Source organism: Megachile rotundata, chromosome 7 (genome assembly GCF_050947335.1).
Source record: "Megachile rotundata isolate GNS110a chromosome 7, iyMegRotu1, whole genome shotgun sequence".
Taxonomy (NCBI): domain Eukaryota; kingdom Metazoa; phylum Arthropoda; class Insecta; order Hymenoptera; family Megachilidae; genus Megachile; species Megachile rotundata.
In genome coordinates, this window is record NC_134989.1 from 17,515,246 (window position 1) to 17,533,680 (window position 18,435).

The 18,435-nt window shown below is 46.0% G+C and overlaps 1 protein-coding gene across 6 annotated transcripts in view; it reads right to left on the minus strand.

Moving 5' to 3' along the window:
• The window catches only part of LOC100879657 (uncharacterized), a 71,722-nt gene that overhangs the window by 19,089 nt on the left and 34,198 nt on the right, over window positions 1-18,435 (minus strand). For 5 of the 6 annotated variants that reach the window (XM_076533518.1, XM_076533521.1, XM_076533522.1 and 2 more), the window contains 3 exons: window positions 17,137-17,478; window positions 10,406-10,555; window positions 9,733-9,849 (listed from right to left, as the gene is read on the minus strand). In XM_076533518.1, the coding sequence (XP_076389633.1) occupies window positions 9,733-9,849; window positions 10,406-10,555; window positions 17,137-17,376 (507 nt within the window). In that variant the 5' untranslated portion in view covers window positions 17,377-17,478. Of the gene's footprint in view, window positions 1-9,732; window positions 9,850-10,405; window positions 10,556-17,136; window positions 17,479-17,638; window positions 18,106-18,435 lie in introns of those variants that run through there. The other variant, XM_076533524.1, reaches the window with a different exon arrangement.

Consider the following 18,435-nt stretch of genomic DNA (forward strand, 5'->3'; position numbering starts at 1 on the left):
AACAAAAGTTTGAAATAGTTCGTAAAGCAATAATTTTCCATAAGAAAGGAAAGACAGTTGTTCGCGTTCGAGAGCGGCACGAGTCTTTTACCAGAAAGCCTGGTGAATACGAAAAGCCCTGCTAGCCCCGTCGGTTGGCATGGCAACAGCTCCGCGCGTCCCGGCGTCGGGACGCTCGATACTAGACGACGACGTCGTCGACGACGCCCAAATCCAAAGGGGCGGAGAGAGGAGAGCACCGGGCCCGCCACAGTCACAACCGCACCACCACCCCGACGCCGACTTTGGATCACGATTTACCCCCGGATCGATTTACGGATTTGCTAGGGGAAACGCGCGCGAAATCTGCAAATCCGACGCGAGAGGGAATTACGCTTTGAACCTTTTCGAGAATCGTGGGATCGGCAACAAGTCGCCCGATCGATTCTTCTCTTTGTCACGCGGAATCATTGACCCTTTTGTTCCCCGTTACGCCCGCCCCAGATATGGATATCATCGTCAGATGATTCATTATCTCGTTTCTTTCGATATTATTTCCGTGATAAAATCGCGGATGTCTGTGCTATTAAAACAGTATCCGAAAGCTTTTACGATCAATCTTTGAGAAGCCTCTGCACATTTCGAGCTCTCAGGGTCGGCTCTGCAGTTGACAAGCGTTAATTAACTCTAAATAGAAGACGTGGAAACGAGGTAAAGAATAGCCATAATCAATTTCCTGCGTCGTATAATTATGTCACGTAAAACGCGTCTCTGTCTATTGTAAAGTTTAACCTTGTAAAAGGGATATTACTGCGTTGTAAGACAAATGATCGACGAAAATGAAGAAGGCAATCTCGAAGGCGACGTCGCGTTAACTTGTATCGGCCGTCCAAATGACCCTTTGGGTCGAAGTATGTCGCATAGGATGTACCAACGTTTATAAATAAAGAAGAGGGAAGCCTGCGACGAAACAACGTATTCGTCGATCATATTTTTTAATACAATGGCATCTCGATGACGTCAAACGATAAAACGAGGTTGAGATCTGTTCGTTTCGTCGAGGTCTTTCAACCGACACACTTTGCCGAACACGCTGCTACTGGTCGAATGGTGCGCGCTCGGCTTTTTAATTCGAGCATCGAAAACTCGCGTTTCAATCGTGGTAATTCAACGCATTTAGGAAATTAATTTCCAAGCGTCGCGCACGACCCGTTGGTCGAGTTTATTCCCTCGTTTCGAGTAAATTGAAACGGACCAGATGGAGAAAATAGCCGGTATCTTTCATAAAAAATATAAGGTTTCCGGGTTGTAACGGCACGATAACCTTTTAACGTTTTTTTCTTTCAGCTTCTTAGCCAGAGTAGTAATTGATTACCTTCGCGAAACGCAATGGAGCTTGGCTACCCGGACCATCTGCGTTCGATCGTTTCTTTTTGCTCTTTCGCCTCTTTCGGAAGGAAGAACCCCGTTTAATGACGGTCGAGGAAAATGAGAGGGGATTAATCCCTTTATAAGGAGATCTCGGGATTCCCAAAGATATTACGACGAAATATCGCGCGGTTCTCCTTTATTTTATTATTATTCTCTCCAAGTTATGAAATACGCGACGACTAATGGAGCGATCGGATTATTCGATTACCGAGGAATACTCGTTTCGAAATACGACGCATAAACTTTTGCCCAAACTTGTCCGGAGCAGAACTTAATAATTTCCGGCATCATCGAGTCACTTCATCGAGTACTATATCTTCCTTTCTTTAACGGCATTTGTCTGGTAGTCGTTCAAAAGCGTCCAAACACGATCCATTAATCCACGGTGGGAAAGTCCGTAAATCGATAGCGTTAAAACGAAAAATAGAGAAGCGGACGCTTCGTCGACAGGAGCAGGCTCTTCGAGTAATCCGTTTAAGCCAAACAGCCTCCCGATGGCTTCTATAGCAGACACGACAACCAAGAGGAAAACGTTCAACAGTTTTGGCCGACAGCCAACAGTTCCTCCTGAGGTTGATTAGTTTGTAATTGCGTATTGTTTTCCATGCCAGCGAAAGACGTCGCCCCGAGGATAAATAGAGAAGAAGGAAAGACTCGAGGTCTTTTGTAATCGCGAGCTGACTCGATAAGATACCGTTTTGTCTTCGGAAAATGTAGAATAAAATTTCATCCGACGCGTGCCAACGAGACCGTCCGAAAAAATACGGTAACGCGGGTAGAAAGTTCAGCAGCGTCAGGTATCGATTGCTTCTACCGACAAGTATTTATACATGGCGGTCATCGAACTTCAAAAGCAAACTCACAATGTTCGCTGTTCTATGACTCGTCGCAAGTTTCGTGCTTTTTATTCGCGTTCCACCTGTCGCATTGTGCTCGAGGTAGCGCGTGGCGAGAGACAAAACACGATTGGCATTACGGTCGAACCATCCTCTCTCTAGCTGTCGACGAGCATCTACAAAATAGGAAGAGAGCGAACGGAAGAAGATGAGACGAGACAGAAGAGGCAAAAAAAAGGAGGCTTTCATCGTGGGGAATGAAAGTGGCTTTTCGAGGGAACCCCCGGCAACCGAGAAAGACAGATATTCGATTTTCACGAAGAGAAGACACCTGCCGAATTCCCACGTCGTTTCGAGCACCCGCCGTGATCTTCCCTTCCCGTCACGAGACGACTGCGCGCGATGCGTTTTTCTCCCTTTGTGCCCTCCCGAATAAATTCTCATTTCGCACTTGCTCCAATTCCTCCTCTGCCTCTCGCTAACTTTCCATTTCCTCTGTCAAAGACTTTACGCGTTTCCAGTCGTTAACGTTCGTATCTCCGAATAACTTTTTAGCTGACTCAATTAAATACAGTTCTATTTTGCACAATTATGCTGATTTTTCGTATCGCTTACGTTTCAAACTTTCTTCCGCCCGCGACTGTGTACCGCTTTTTCTTTTTGGATAAATTCGCGTTTTGCTCTCTTTCTCGGTCTCCCTCGTCCTGGATACATTCATCGCGATCTCGTTAACGAGCTGCAAGCTTAATTGGAGATTTGCTTGGGTGCAGCGGGCGATTAGGACTGGCTGTCGGGATTTCGAGGGTTCGCGAAACGACGTCGAGGAGAGGAGAAATTTGTTTTTCTCCCTTCGAAAAGTTGCGCTAGCCTTTCCTGGAGGAATCGAGTGGAACGCAACGGCTGGAACCAAGTTTTTCTTGCGAATCTTTTTACGTGGCCTTTACACACGCAATTAACTTTGATACGCTTATTACGAGCCACGGAAACTGCTCGATCGACGTACGATTTTCAGCCCGTTACCCGATAAAGCCGACCAACCAGTATCGACCAGCATCGATACATTAATTCGTTATTGTACCATTAAACCACCTTTGATTAAAACGTGTCCGAAAGCTACAAGATCGAGGCGCGGATCTTAATCCTATAGCATTTTCCTTTCAGTGAAAGGATTAAGGTGTCCAAAATAAATTGTAGTCTCGAGATGAAAAATCTGCAAAAGTTATAGGTCGTAGGTAGTCGGTGATGCAATTGAAAATCGATATCCAACGAGTTCGTGTTCCGCTATACGAAACACTTCGTTCAGAGTCAATAATTTAATTGTTCGACCGCGAGATCTGACTACTTGTCACCGTAAATTTACGACGAATATAGTCGCGATATGGGAAAAATCGTGCACAGAGAAGGTGCACGCAATCGCGCAGAAAAGATATGCAAGCGGGCAGCGAACGATCGTGGGATGAATTTCATCGGGGCCATTAGGAATGAAATCGAAGCCAGTAGAAACTACCGAGACGCCTTCCGCGGTGAACGAAACCGGTTTTTAACCGTCTACCCGATCTTTTGCCACCGTTGTGCCCGCCGTATTCCTGGCACATCGACGTGGAACTGCACGCGCGCATGTACCGTTGCATCGCCGACTGTAACTGCAAACTGTGACATATTTTAAGACCGTGGACGTCTGTCGTATCTCGTCACTCGTCGTATAAATTTCTACCATTCCAAGACCGAGTCTTACCAGCTGACCCGTCTTTGATTCCAACAAATTGTTCCGTTTCTTGCCCACCACTCGACGATCCTGTTTAAATAATCCATTTGCGATACTCGTACGCGGCCACGTACATATACCGTTTCGCGATAGTTTTAGCCTTATTCGTCGCAAGTGCGACTTCATTAGGATATATCGTAAACTCGGAATTCGCGTATTCAACGAGAAGAATCGTAGCAACGAGGATGACGAACCGACGGTGAAAGAGTCAACGACGCAAGATCCGTAACCGTAAGGACTGCGAGTACAAAAAGTTACAGCTGTAAAACCTGCAAGCGTAAAGAATCATAATTACAAGGTCTGAGAGTACGAAAGGCGTACGGAGGACCATGAGTATAAAACATAAGAGTAATAACAGGACCTTGCTAATGTCTAACAGCACAGAGAGCTGTGGCTATGATGTAATACTATGACTGCCAGCTGTAGTCCTATAAAAGATTACAGTTATAAGGTAGTGAGACTACCGAGTCCCACGTCTATGAAATCTCAGATCATAAAAATGATTACTTGTTCTCGTATTCGGTATTGTTCGACTATTCTTGTGATCGGTATATTTCGCGACGACGAAACGGTACCGTAACGCTAGCTATCGGGCATTCGTGACCATGAAACGGTTAGAACAAAGGAGAAGCAGTGAAAGTTATTCTTACCCCTTACCCTCCCTCTGCGAGTCTGGCTCGCCAAACTCTGGTACGCTGCCCTTAACCCTTGCATACAGGTGTTTTCTTTTTCCCGAGGGTCGAGTCACGCGAGGTGAACGTCGAGCAACAACCTTCCATCTTCGAAGTCGTTACACTCCCCCAACCACCCTTCCAGCGACAATTCCGTGTTGCTAATTAATACTACTCTGCTCGTGCCAACTTCTCACCCCCTCTTTCCCTTTCGTTTTCAACCGTCCCAACTCTTTTAGTATAAAAGCCACGCTTCGTACGCGACTCGTACAGGATACTCGGTCCCCCACGTTGCTGGTAGACGAGCAAGTTTAGAGTAAAAGGGGACAAAAAAAGAAGCAGCCACGGGACCGCACCCCTCCCCCTTTACAATCACATCCTCTTTTGCGACGCTTTGGCGCGAGGGTGGCTGCTTGGAAACAATGTGACATTCGCGTAGGTGCGAAACCGGGGACACGAGCAGCAGACGGAAAGACTCTCGAGCGATCCTTAAGCTCCTCTTAACTATCCCTCGATCTTTGCTTCATCGAACCGAGCCACTTGCCACTCGACGATGCTTCTTCTCGCTATCGAGCAGATATTTTCTTTCGATCGTGAAAAACAATCGAGACTGAAGCGCCTCAAAAATGTTACTCGCCAAATATTTTACGTTCCAAATACGGCAACGAAATTTTCCGCGAGAAAAGCGACGACGTTCAAGTGTCACGGCACTAAATTCGCGATTTAGTATCACTCGAAAATGTGTCCCAAGATTCGAGAAAAAGCTAAGAGATTTTTCTTAAATCTACTCGAGGGACGCGCAAGAAACCTCTTCCTACGTGGATCGTTGCCGTTACGAACTTGTTTACGATCGCATAAAACTTTCGCGAAGTATAGGTATGATACCTGAGAGGAAGAGAGTGTGCTCGCGAGAGGAAGAGAGAGAGGGAGATAGAAAAAGAGGAAAAGAACAAGAGAGAGCCGATTACGTGAATTTATGTCGTCGCGTAAATTACACCTCTGAACGAACAATAAATAAACGGCTACGTTATTTTTAACGCGTATTCGCGCCTTTATCGCGGTGACATTGCAGGAGGAGCACGGATATCGTCGCTCCACGAGGCGCGATGAGTAACGAGCAGTTTCTTCGGTAAATAAAAGCGGATACCTAGCGATAGTCCCTGAATCAAGGTACAATTGCCGCGTCGGAGCGAGTGCACACCTCGAGTAAAAAGGACGAACGAGCATCGCGGGTATGCTGGATGAACTTTGAGTAGGAGGACGAAAGATGATTCGAACCTCCGATCGCCGACGCGATGGAAACTTATCTAAAGGGTGTGTCGAGTCAAAGAGTTCTACGTAGCGTTTAAAAGTTGACACTTGAAGAATTAGTGAACTTGACATTTTGGCAAATGCCGAATTATTCGAAGCTAGCGGCAACGTTGAGCTCGACGTCGAACCGTAACTTTTTTCGCGACGAAATAACACGCGCGCATACAGGTAAGCGTATCCGGGAAGTTTGGGCCATTGAACCGTGTTACCAGCGAGCACAATGAGCAACAGAAGCGTGGACTGGTCCCTGCCGAGCCACGTTACCGATTTCTCTGACAGATACGTCCCATTTCCCGTAGGAAATCGAGTCGATGTTTGCTCCCTCGAAAACGAGCCCTTCTAATTGCTGCTTTCCTTCGGTACGAATATCCTGGCCAGGAATTTCTTTTGATCGATGCACGGTCAGGCGCGCAAATATTAAAACATGGCCTGTTCGTGGACCATCATTATAATTCCACGTCCCGTAGGAAGGTGATGTTTCGAAGAATACAAGCGCACCACTCCCATTCTCATTCCCATTCTGTGGTGTGGAACTATACGCCAGACCACACTGAGCGTAGTCGTTCGCGTCTGTAAAAAAGATCCGCACACGCAAATCCGAGCGATGTCGATGTACCTGCGAAAGCATCGAGCAACCTTTTAACGGATAGATTCGTGTAACTCTCCGAGTCCACCTTTCGACCTAACTATCCCCGTGTTTAAGATACGAGTCTGGTAAGCGACCTCGTCGATGGAGTTCACTGGTTGACATTAGACGAAACATCGTCCTGCACCTTGTCGCCTTTCTTTTCTAATTGTATTTGCCACTTACTCCTGACACGTCTCGTAATAATCCAGTCCGGTTTGTACACCGTCTACCTGACTTAGTGTCTCCAGTATTTAAAGCACGAGTTTCCGAAGTGTTCCTGGTGCTAAATTTACTAACAGGTTCTCGACGAAACACTCTCCGTCCTTCCTCCTCCGTGCAACAACCGTCGCAGACAGTCGTGGGCGGATATATACTCTTAGCAAAAGTCACGGTCCATTGACTGGACTGTACGCGTTCAACGTACAGCGTACATTTCGCTAATCGAATCAGATTTTCCCGGGTATTATTTAATCCTTCGAGATCATAAAACTAGCGGCGAGTCGGCTAAAATCAAGTTGACTGCGACAAACGAGTCAAGGATAACGCGTTCAACGATCCAACGAGGCATTTTAACGGAATCCGAAGCAACGAGGGCAAAGTAGAGGGCAAACGATGCTCCGTATGAAATACGGGATAACAAGCCATAGGAGCAATAAGTCATTCCTCATGGTGGTGTCACAACAAGCTGCACAATGACATCCCGCTATTACGAGTCACGCAGCGCTACGCACCACCACTCGCAGCTTCCTTAATGACTCGGAATGCTAACTACGTTCGAAGCGAGTGAAAGTCGCGGTCGCGAGATCCGTGCCTAGGCGAGAGGATCGTTCGATGATTCCTAGACGTTCCTTCTTCGTTGCTTCGTCTTTGAGCGTCTAACGAACCTCATCGATCATCCTTTGAACCGATTCCTACAAACTGGTCCGATAAATAGTATCGTTGGATGCGCCGATCAACGTATTTATAACGATAGCCTTCAGGCGAGATTATCCCACACCCTCTATCGCGCGCTCGTTAAATAAATGGTAGCGACAGAAAATTCGAACGCTGACCAAATCTGAAATCGTAGAAGTTGATCGACTGTCTAGGGTCGGATGGAACTAACTGACCTTGATCGGTGGACATTTCCGAACGACTTATTTGCTCAGGATCACGGCCACGAAGGTGGAGAGGACGATTACGTGTCTGAAAGGACGAGATGCAAAGACGTGGCGAGACACGCGCAAGGCGAAGAGGGAACAGCCCTGAAGCGAATGAAAGAGAAGCAAGGGGGATAATTCAGTGACTTCGAAGCCGGTTTTCCATGGCGGCCTATCACGAAACTCGCGAGCTACGACGAACAAGAAGGATGATGAGTCACGGCTGTTCGCCCTTCCCACTCTGTACAGGCGAGGTTCGAGAGAAGGAAAGGGAGGCTGCTAGGACGAGAACGAGAGAAGGAGACGGAGAACTCAGTGAGAAGATGAAGAAAGTGGTAAAGAAACGAGGAGATTAGCCCTGATGATCTTGAGAGGCTACGAGGTTCGCCTACGCGCGGCTAGGCTGCACGACAGCCAACAACCCGAACAAGACTAGCAAAACCGCGCCACTTATTATACCGAGCATCGAATGACTGATGTTCTTACTCCTCTTGTATAATGTAAACGATTACAATGTTGCAAACGTAAATACTGATTAATTGTTCAGGTTGTAAGTTATAATTGTATCGAGTAGATAACATCTGCCGATGGGTAAACTCGTTAAGGAGGACTGCTGAGACGATAGCTCTGGATTTTATGCCGAGTTTTCGATATAATTGGATACTGTATACGATATTATCGTATTGCTAGGAATCGTATGGTCACGCTTTGGATGTCCACGTGTCGAATGATGGCACACATCGAATTAGATCGCGTTATTTCCATACGTGATAATATACCATGTCGCATTTAGCAGCAAGAACATGTTCCGTTCTAATTAACTAACAGAAAAAGGACCGGTATTTTCTAATAACAAAATTAAAAAATTCTTTGCTCGATATGCAGCAACGAAGCTCGAGACTTGGATCATGTTTCTCGTTAATTTGCATCGCGTCACAAAAAGAAGAGGAAATATCAATGACATGGCAGAGATTCGATCGAGGATAAAATACGAAGATACTGGCAAGTCACTAGCGTAGAAATCAAACATTGAAGGTACCTTTACAGATTCCTGGCACGGTAATCAACTCCGGCAGTGTTTATTAAAAACATAAGAGGAAGAATGGAAAGGCGGATATTATCGGTAATTTCGTTAACGTCGATCGTTACGATATTCATTGGTCGATTACTTTTTGCAAATATAAATTTCAGATAATCACGAAAGGCTCGAGGATTTATTAGACGTCTCGAGGCCAATTAAACACCGGCCAAGCTTTCGATCCGTGACGGTTATCGCGTGGTCGTTCTCGATTATACCGATCGCCTGGAATCGAAGAGAGAACACAAATCATGTTGCAGTGAACGGTGGCCTGCGTTATGCTCGTTCCACCGTCGTCGCCCGGTTCCTATTAACTCGTAAGCATGCGCGTTGGCGAATAACAATAAAAATATTTTTAACGAACGTCTTCTGCTCTTACGGATTCGTAAAGTTTCCCGAAGGCAAATTGATTCTAACATCGATGCTTATCAACGTGCACGCTGCGTTCTATTAATTGCACAACACTGGAATGTCATTGCCAGCCAACCTATTCGCTAGCTGAATATTCCTGAATATCCTTAAACAAAGACTATCGTTGCCTATTTAATCGATCCGCGAGCAAAGCCAAGTTTTCACGAGTTATGTCCTTCGCGAGAAACGCGAGAAGAATCGACAAAACGTTCCTCGAAGCGACGATTGTTACATGTCCCGTCTCTTTCTTTCGTATTCGAAACGAAATGTACACGTCTAGAGTGGATAATATCGTGCCACGACACTCTATCGATCTTCGTTCGTCTCCGAGAAAGAATAGTAAACCGCGAAAGGCAAGATGATGACACAATTAACGGAATCAATGACCATAGAGATTCATGGTTTTCTTGTGTCGACGAAGCGATCCTACGGGAAGACAAGAAACGCGTACTAGAATCCGATAAGGTAAAACTCTTTACTCACCTCCGCGAGAGGCTCCTCCTTGGTGACGTCTCCATTCTTGGGTGCTTCTTCACGGGCATACTTGCTCTTGTCCTTCTTGCTGAAGCTGATCGACCTGAAGGACCACTTTTTCTTCATCTATGAACGAGGAAACGGCACTCGATAATGATCGAAAGACTCATTACACGCAACTATGTATGTGGCTTATTTTTCTAAACGATTAGCAAACACGTGTCTACTCAGGCTATAAGATCAACGCGAACTAATTCGTAGAGAACTGTTTCTCTTTTTATCGTGCGCAGGAATATTTAAGATTAATTTCAACCACCGTGGAGGACAGTAAAGGATGAAATTTATGGTTCTTTTGCTGATCGATGCAGGTTTAACGGGAAATATCTTTATGCATTTTTTGAGGAAACAATTTGTATTCGTCGCATTAAGTGTACGGTTTTATTTCGAATAAAGCTCTTCTCGTTCCGCGGTAATCGATGTTTCCTGCTCGGAGTTCCTGTTCCATAACTTTTTCACCGTACCCGATGAATAATAATTATACGCTCGGTATTCCCTGGGGCTCATAGAATCGTCAATTAAAATGTTTCTTCTCCGTAGAACCATAAATTTATCCATATGCACCGTATAATCAGTAACGTTTCGTGTTCCGCGCATCGTGATTATTCGACAAAATCGATCTCACCTTGTCCTTCTTTTTGGTTTCCTTGTTTTCTGGAGAAGTGACAGCATTGGGACTAGCGGCATTAGCTTCTGTAGGTGTTGTGACCTCTGCCGTTTCCGCGGGAGAGTCTCCGGCCGATTCTTGCTTCTCTTCCGACTTCACTTCTTCCGTCTGTAAAAGAGCAACGTACAAGAAATCCGATTAAGTAATTTTCTTCGATTATTACGCAAGCGGTCGTTAAACGAGCAGATTCGAGGTACCAGTTTTCGAAAGTAAACGAGAACTTGTCTTTGTTCGAGTGACCGAATATTAACGCGTTGTCGCATGAAAAATTATCCTCAGGTGCGCGCGAAACCGGTGAAATCTGTACGAAAATTTGGAGCACGCGGCAGCAGGTGCTACGGGTGGTTACAAAATCTTGCAAAAGATTCCCCGAATGACATACCTGTTTGTCGTATTCGCTTGTTAAAAACCCTAATTGTTTGTCGCATCTGCACGAATAATTTCACCGAGTCTCGAATAAATTGGTCAGCAAGGTTATTCAAAGGCAGAGTGAAACGGAAAATATAGCAGAAATTCGTGAAACATGCTAATATTACTGCGTTCAACGCGGAATTTCATCACCTGCCGCAGCATCGAATTGCGTCATCGAGGCGAATTTTCCACGATCACGTTCCACCTTCAAAACCTGTTGGTCACCTCTGGTTGGGTAGAAGAACCGCAAGAAAATCGCAGAAGTGAACCGATCGAGAGGAACGAAAGCAAAGAAAAGGGAAAAAAGAAGCGAAGAGCTTGCTCGCAATAACAGTTGCGAGACTTATCAGAATGGGACAGCTGCGGCTCGAACGACGTACGGGATGAAACCGCGAAAATCTCGGATTACACGGGACTCTCAGTGGTTCTCCGATCGGAGGATCATCCGAAACTCCTGGTAAGACCAGAAATCTCGAGGGTAAGCCCGCTAGCGAGGGCGCAAATGGTCATGGTGACACTTTGGGTTTCCGATGTTGGAACGGAGTCCCGTTAACTCGAATCTTGCGGCGAGGGTGAGCCGTAACGACTGTTCGGCCAAAAGCGATGCGACGCTTTTCTCGTTTTAACGACTCTTAATCTGCAGCTATCTTTTTTAATTATCGAGTTACAGAATGTTGGTTATCGTTTGGAGCAGCCTGGCGTGACCATTAATAAACGAAGGCAAATAAGGAGGGAAAGCCAGCCAGTGTACGTCGTTTATTTAATCGGGTAATAATTCTATAAGTCCAAGATCGTCATCGTTCGCGATGCGCAAACAATTCAAACGTCTTCGTGTGCCTCTTTTTATTTTATTTATGAATCATTAAGCCAAACATTTCAATCGCTTGTTTTTGTTTAATGGAGTACGAGCAATGGAGTATTGTTCGAGCGACGTCTTGAATCGAGCGGAGTCTTCGATCGAGTAAACATTGGTTCTTGCTTTATTATCGATGTAAATCCCCCAGAACAATTCCATATCATCGTTGTGTGCTACGAAGCCAACCTGCCTCGCTATGTATATTTCCGCTATTAATCGAGCTAACAATCGAGCCATTATCCGCCAAGAACGACGCAAGTCGAGCGTTCGTTTGATTGAAAGGAAGCTCGTTCTAAGATATTCGCTCGTGTACTTCTACCGTTAATAGAGGCATTATTTTCAGAAATAGACACGCTGGAATTTACGTAGTTTCAAATTTTTCATACTTCCGACGTATCGGTCGAACCATTATTAGCTAATAACACAAGTGGACGTTTGTACGCAAAACTACTATTTTCAAGCCTTCGAGCCGTACAATTTCTATACGTTTGCCGAGCAAAGTTTGCGGACGAAGTTCGAATTTTCCTATTCTCATATTCTCATCGCGAAACGTCAATACTCGTTCGAGACCCGAGGAGCAGCGTTTCCTCTCTGTTTCTCTGCGAGACAAAGAGAATGTTGCATCGCGTCGCACGCGCATTATATTATGTAAATATCCGGTTATTTTTGTTTCAAGCAGCCGGTCAAGAGGAGGACGATAGCGTTGGATATCGCGACCGATAGGGAGGAGAAAGGAAAGAAGGTTATGCCCGTCTCGTGGCTGAAGCGAGAGGAGCAGAGACAACGATATTGCACGGATCGCGTGTGGCGTAGGCGCACCACAGAGTACAATGGCATTGTACACACATGCACGTACGCGTACGTCGTGGATGCAACCGATGCGCCTTCTCTTCTTCCAGCCGTTTCATTAACGTACGTCAAGATAAATTACCAAAGATTTCAACTCGCGCAAACTCTCTCCTTCTTTCGTCCATTTCGATTTCGCTTATCTGAACATTCTCGATTAACCCTTTCGCTCTGGCTGTTGTTCGTCGATCGCGAACCGATCGGTTAACTTTGATAAATAATCGTTTCGTTGTTCTCGTACATCGTCGATCTTCGCCAAGATATCTTAAACTTTGCAGAACGCACGCTGGCAATTTACGATTTTCTTAACGAATAATGACTCGTTTCATGGAAAGAATCCACGAAGAAGATACGAAAATTGGTCGAGTTCGCTCCTGGTATCGCTCAGGACTCTTCGTACATTAGGATTTTCGTAACAAGCCCCATTTTTATCTACCTGTCCGATCGTCTAATCGACTGCACCACCTGTCCCCGTTACACCCAGTATCGAAAAAGAAGAAAAAATAAAACGAGCAAGATCGCAACTGAAAATCGAGTCGCGTGCCTCGACTCTTCATAGTTTTTCTAGCTGTCGCAGCATCGCGAGTTAAATATTCATGCAGGCAAGCGCCAGCTGTCTGGCGCGCATTATAAATAAAAGAATCTATCTATGCAGCCTGCCAATGATTTACTTCGAATTTGATATTCAAAGGTGCACGCATAAACGTTGGAACGGTGCGAAATCTGTGCGTTTGTCGATCGAACGGTAGCACGATACAAAGAGAAATGTCCACGATTCGAGGACAAGCACGAAGGACGAGCATCGTATGCAGGTGCACGCCGTTGCTTTCTGCGACGAATTCTTCACCGTTGAATCACGCTTGTTGCTACTAAAAATCTTAACTCGGTCGTATTCGGTCGACCGAATGTCCGGTAATAATCGCGAAACGTTGCAAAACAATGGAGTTTTGTTACGGTGACGCGATTTTCACGCGAGAGGAATTTGCCGGAGAAACACGAACGAGATATGCAGGTGACGAGACAAGGACGCAGGATCTGCGAATTTCGTGCGGATAATCGCGAGCCAACCTTTCGTGATCGAATCGATCTCGAACAGGAACAGAGAGCCTTGAGATCCTTTGTTTTTCCTCTTTAAATAAATACTCTGCACGTTTCTACGATGTACAACGACTGGCATACTAGCCTTTTCTCGGTAAGGGCAAACGAGTCTCTCGCCATTAGAAGGGTCCCAGAGAATGTCGAGTACTTATAAATTGAATAAAATTATACGGAGACTCGTTTCGCGAGGATGACAAAGTTTGCTCGCAGACATTGTCATCGGTGTCCGCGAAGAATGTACAGGATGGAATTCAAGCGGCACGCAGTTTTAATTAATGGAAGCAAACAGGCGAGTCGCGTCTCGTATTAATTAATAAACCGAGCTGGTGTCGAGCACGATGATTCACGCAAAAAGCGTCCATCGAGCACGGTGTACGTTAACGCGAGCCGACGTCTAAAACAACATCGCGTGTTTCCTTCGAGCAACGCTCTATCCATCCAGCGAAATAAAACGTTCTATACGCGTGGAATTCAGGTCACTCGGTAACGTGGATATGCCGCGATTAATCGCGAGAGAACTTTCATCGACGAGCGGAGAGAAACCTCGTGAACGTAATTTTACTTGCATCGACCCGCATACCGGGGTAACTCCGAAATTGTATTTTAATTGAACCACCGGAACACGCGAGATCGCCCGCCATAGCTCGTGATGGTGTATCGTGTGGTTAAATTGCATGGTCAAGGTTACGAAAGTAAGGCCCGATGCTTCCAGTGAACCGACTCGATACAGGGTGTCGAAAGAAAAATGATCTTTGAAATTACGAAATTTCGTAGGCGTTTCTCGGGTAGAAGAATGAAAATGGGCTCTCGTGACGAGACACGATGAAACATCCACCATTAAGAGTACGACGACATCTCGAATTGACGAGACAGTGTTTTTTATCGAGCACCCTGTACATGTGAAATTATTCGCGAAACACTGGCCCTGGCGCGTCGTAGATCCTGGCTGCGCGAAAAATAAAGGATCGCTGACCACGTTGGTTGGCTGGCGTCGCCGAAGCAAACTATCAAGGGCAGGTGTTCGATGCGAGAAGCAAGAGGAACACCTGCCTCGAGATTTTGCAATGTATCTCGAAGATGCTGTTGGCAAAGCAGTACCTCGGTGCACCTGATCAGTATTCACTAATTTCCAAATAGCATCTATTCCATTATTGGAAGAAATCTACCGAGTCCAAGAACGATCGAGACAAATGATCGCTTTCCGGTTAAAGGATCAAGGGTTGTTAAACGAGTTCGGGCACGAAACGATTAAAACTGACCTCGTACAATCGTGAATCGAACGCGTTTCTCTTCCTTTTTACTCGAAGCGACGAGCAGAGACAGAACAAAAGATTTATTTGTCTAGGACAGTTAGGTATGCACCGGCAAAGAACACGCGGACGTACGCGATTACAGTTAGTCGCGAGAACGCGTTACCTGTACGCGCGTCCACACACCTGCAGAGTCCAACGCGATAAAACGGTATATATCGCGATGCTTTTTCCCTCGTGAAAATTCAACGAATCGAAACTCCTATAGGTACTTTCCACGAATCTATCTGGGACAAACCACGTAATCACGGTAAGTGGTGCGTTTCGCGTCGCGCTCGCTTATCTGCGCGCATCCACCGATCGCGAATCGTTGCGCGACCGTTAACGCGTTTACGAACGGTTACAACAGGTTCGCGTGACTCGTGTTTCGTGAAAGTTAGAACGAGAATTCGATCCGCCTCCGCGAGAAAAATTTCGAGACGAGATCACTCGTGTTCTCGGCTAACACTTTCGTTCTTGGCCAAAGTATTATAAAACGGTAACGTGTATTTATGGATGACGCAAAGATACGAGTCGAACCATAGTTCTAACGTTAAGTGAAATTGAGAGATTTTGCAAGTTAACGTCGCGTAATCTAGATCTCCGGATTGCTCTCATAACCCATTTCTTAAGACCTCTATATCTCTAGATCCTTCATGTATTTATGTATCTCTACTGAATTCTACGCTTCTCTTACCCTCCGATACGAAGTATGCACCACTTAATAAGTTATTAAAGTCCGAATGCATTCCGCTCCCGATTCTACGGTAAAACCATTAATCCTCTTTTAAGTGGCACAATGGGCGTTTCCGCGTGTAAGAATACGCTTTTCCAGGAAATTAAGTGCACCGCTTTCTCGCGAACTTTACACGCGATCTAGAAAGGCAACGTAATCGATAAACACACCGCGAAAGAAGCTTCGACGGTAGAAGTTAAACCTAACGTACACCGATAAGCTATCGGGATGATTTCACGCGGCGTCGCTGATCGTGCACCGAACCAGAAGGAAATAGGAAAAACCGCGCGTTAAACGGAAATGAAAGGAAGAGGCAGAGGGAAGTTGTTGCAGTTTCCCTCCTCTTTTCCACGCGCGTTACCGTATCTAGTGCATGACAGCTGCCGGGGTTGCTCAATCGAGGAAATATCAAGTTTCGTCTAGCCGAGAGAGTATTTCACGATATACACACCGACGCTACGGTGTTTATGCCTTTATGCGATTCGACGAGAGCGACAGTTCGAACTTTCGATGCGACCGACGTCGAGGCGCCGGCGCCTGCACCCGACAGCCACCCGCTTTTCGAATTTCCTTCAGCGTTCGAGTCGACCTCTCGAACTACGCGTTCGATGATGCGTGGACGTCGCTAATTCACGTCCGTATAATGGTGGCAATATAACGAAAGTCTATCGCATTTCAATTGGAAACGTGACGAGCCGGTTAACTATGGCTCGTGCTACGCTCAAACTTTAGATCAGGTCTGTACTTAATGCCCCATTGTGCGCGCGATAAAAATTCTATCGGCTTATACCTACGCGTCGACAGAAACAATTTTGTCTAATTAAATTATGCGAAATCTAAAAATAAATCACGACGAACAAAGAACACGTCCAAGACTTTACGAGTCGATTTTATTGTATTCGGCTAATTACGAGTACAAAGAGTCAAAGGTTGATTCACACGTCCGAGATACGAGTTTGTTCAACGACTTCCGTCGAACTGTTTTCCGTAAAAAATAACGCGGATCATGACTCAATAAGCTCCGATTCTTTGAACTGGTGGAAACTCGTCGCTGAATGAATCACCGCTCGACTGGAATGAAAGTAATCACGAGCGCGTGTCATACGAGATTTCCTTTGAAACGATTCTCTATGACTCGGTTATTAGATTCGATCGATTCATCTTACGGCGGACGTCGTTACGTCGCGTCTATTGAAGCTGGATAAAAAAATACATTCGTCGATTGACGTTACTATTACGAGATCGAGTCAATAGTCTCTTCGTGCGTTGCAATTCGCTCGCTGGCGAAAGAGAATTCAAGACCGCTCCAAAATAAAATTAACTACGAAATAACCGAGTAGACTTTGCTTAGAGATTAAATTTCTATATCTAGAAAGGACTAATATGTAATTTTTGGTCGATTATTCTTTCGATTTGGCGCGTATAGAAGGAAAGATCTTCCAGCGAGACTCACCTTCTCCTTATCCTTGTCTTTTTCCGTGGCATCGTCCTTATCCTTGTCTTTATCCTCGGCCACGTCCGTGTGAGGCGCTATACCATTGGTGGTGGGTTTCGTGTCGGTCTCCTCGATCCTTTCCAACTTGCCATCGCCAGGTGCAGCAGCGTCACCGACGACACCTCCTTCGGCAGGTATCCCCTCCTTCTTAGGCGTCGTCGTTATGTCCACGGACCTTCTGCTCTGTCTCGCTCCCATCTTACTCGATTTGCCTCTCTATCCCCTTCTTCTGTATCACCTGTCTCTCGTCCGCGCTTTCCGGATGCTGTGATCAGGTGTCGCGCGTCCAACAAAACTGACCTGCAATCAAGACCAGCGAAAGTGAGCGACTAAAGACGTTGGATAAGAGATGATTGACCGCGATCGAACGGATCGTGACAGCTTTATCGTTGTTTGCCTCGTCGACCAGAGCCGGTGCATTAGCGACAACGTCGGCAACGATTCAGACTTATCTACGTACCGCTTTCCAATTTGTTATTCTCGTTAACCGTTCCTTCAAACTTTACCGATTCGCCGTGTGTCGATCAACGCTTATTGCTTCCTCGGAAGTACCGTTGGAACAACAGGAGTGTCGTAACGAATCGCACGCGTAAATAGTTCACGGTTCACTCTCGATTCCGATCGCGAACTAACGACGATACCGTTTTAGTTACGGTAAAAAATATTCAAACGTGCAGATATTATTCGCAATGTACACTCGTTATCCTCTACAAGCGCATATTCCGAGACAATCATGGTCGTTCGTTTAAAAAGCCAGAAAAAACCGACGAAGAAAGAGGTTCTTTGAAACGGACGGATCTAATTATCGTCGGCAGAAAAGAGTCGGCGAGCAGTGGACGGTGGCTAACGGTTCCGAGGTCGATTCGAAACTTCTCTCACGGCGCAGGAGGAAACGATCCGTTGTTCGAGCAAGCATCGCGAAAAACTAGCACGACGAGGAGGCGAAGTCGAACGCGTAGACGAGCGTTTAAAGAGCACGTGGCGAGGATACGCGCCGCTGCGCTGACCGCCTCGCGAGGAACCAACCGGAGAGCCAAGCCACTTTGCGTCGCGACCGAGAAAAATGACCGAGAACTCGATCCACGAACGAGCCAACCTAACTATGCATTTCCTTTTCCCTATCGCCATTTTTCTCCGGGAACGGGAGAAAACCTGGAACGCGATTCGAATAATCGATCGTTATTCGCTGATAGAAACGCTACGAGACGAGCATTTCCGAGCGTCGAATTACGTCGTACATATTCGCGATGCGACGTT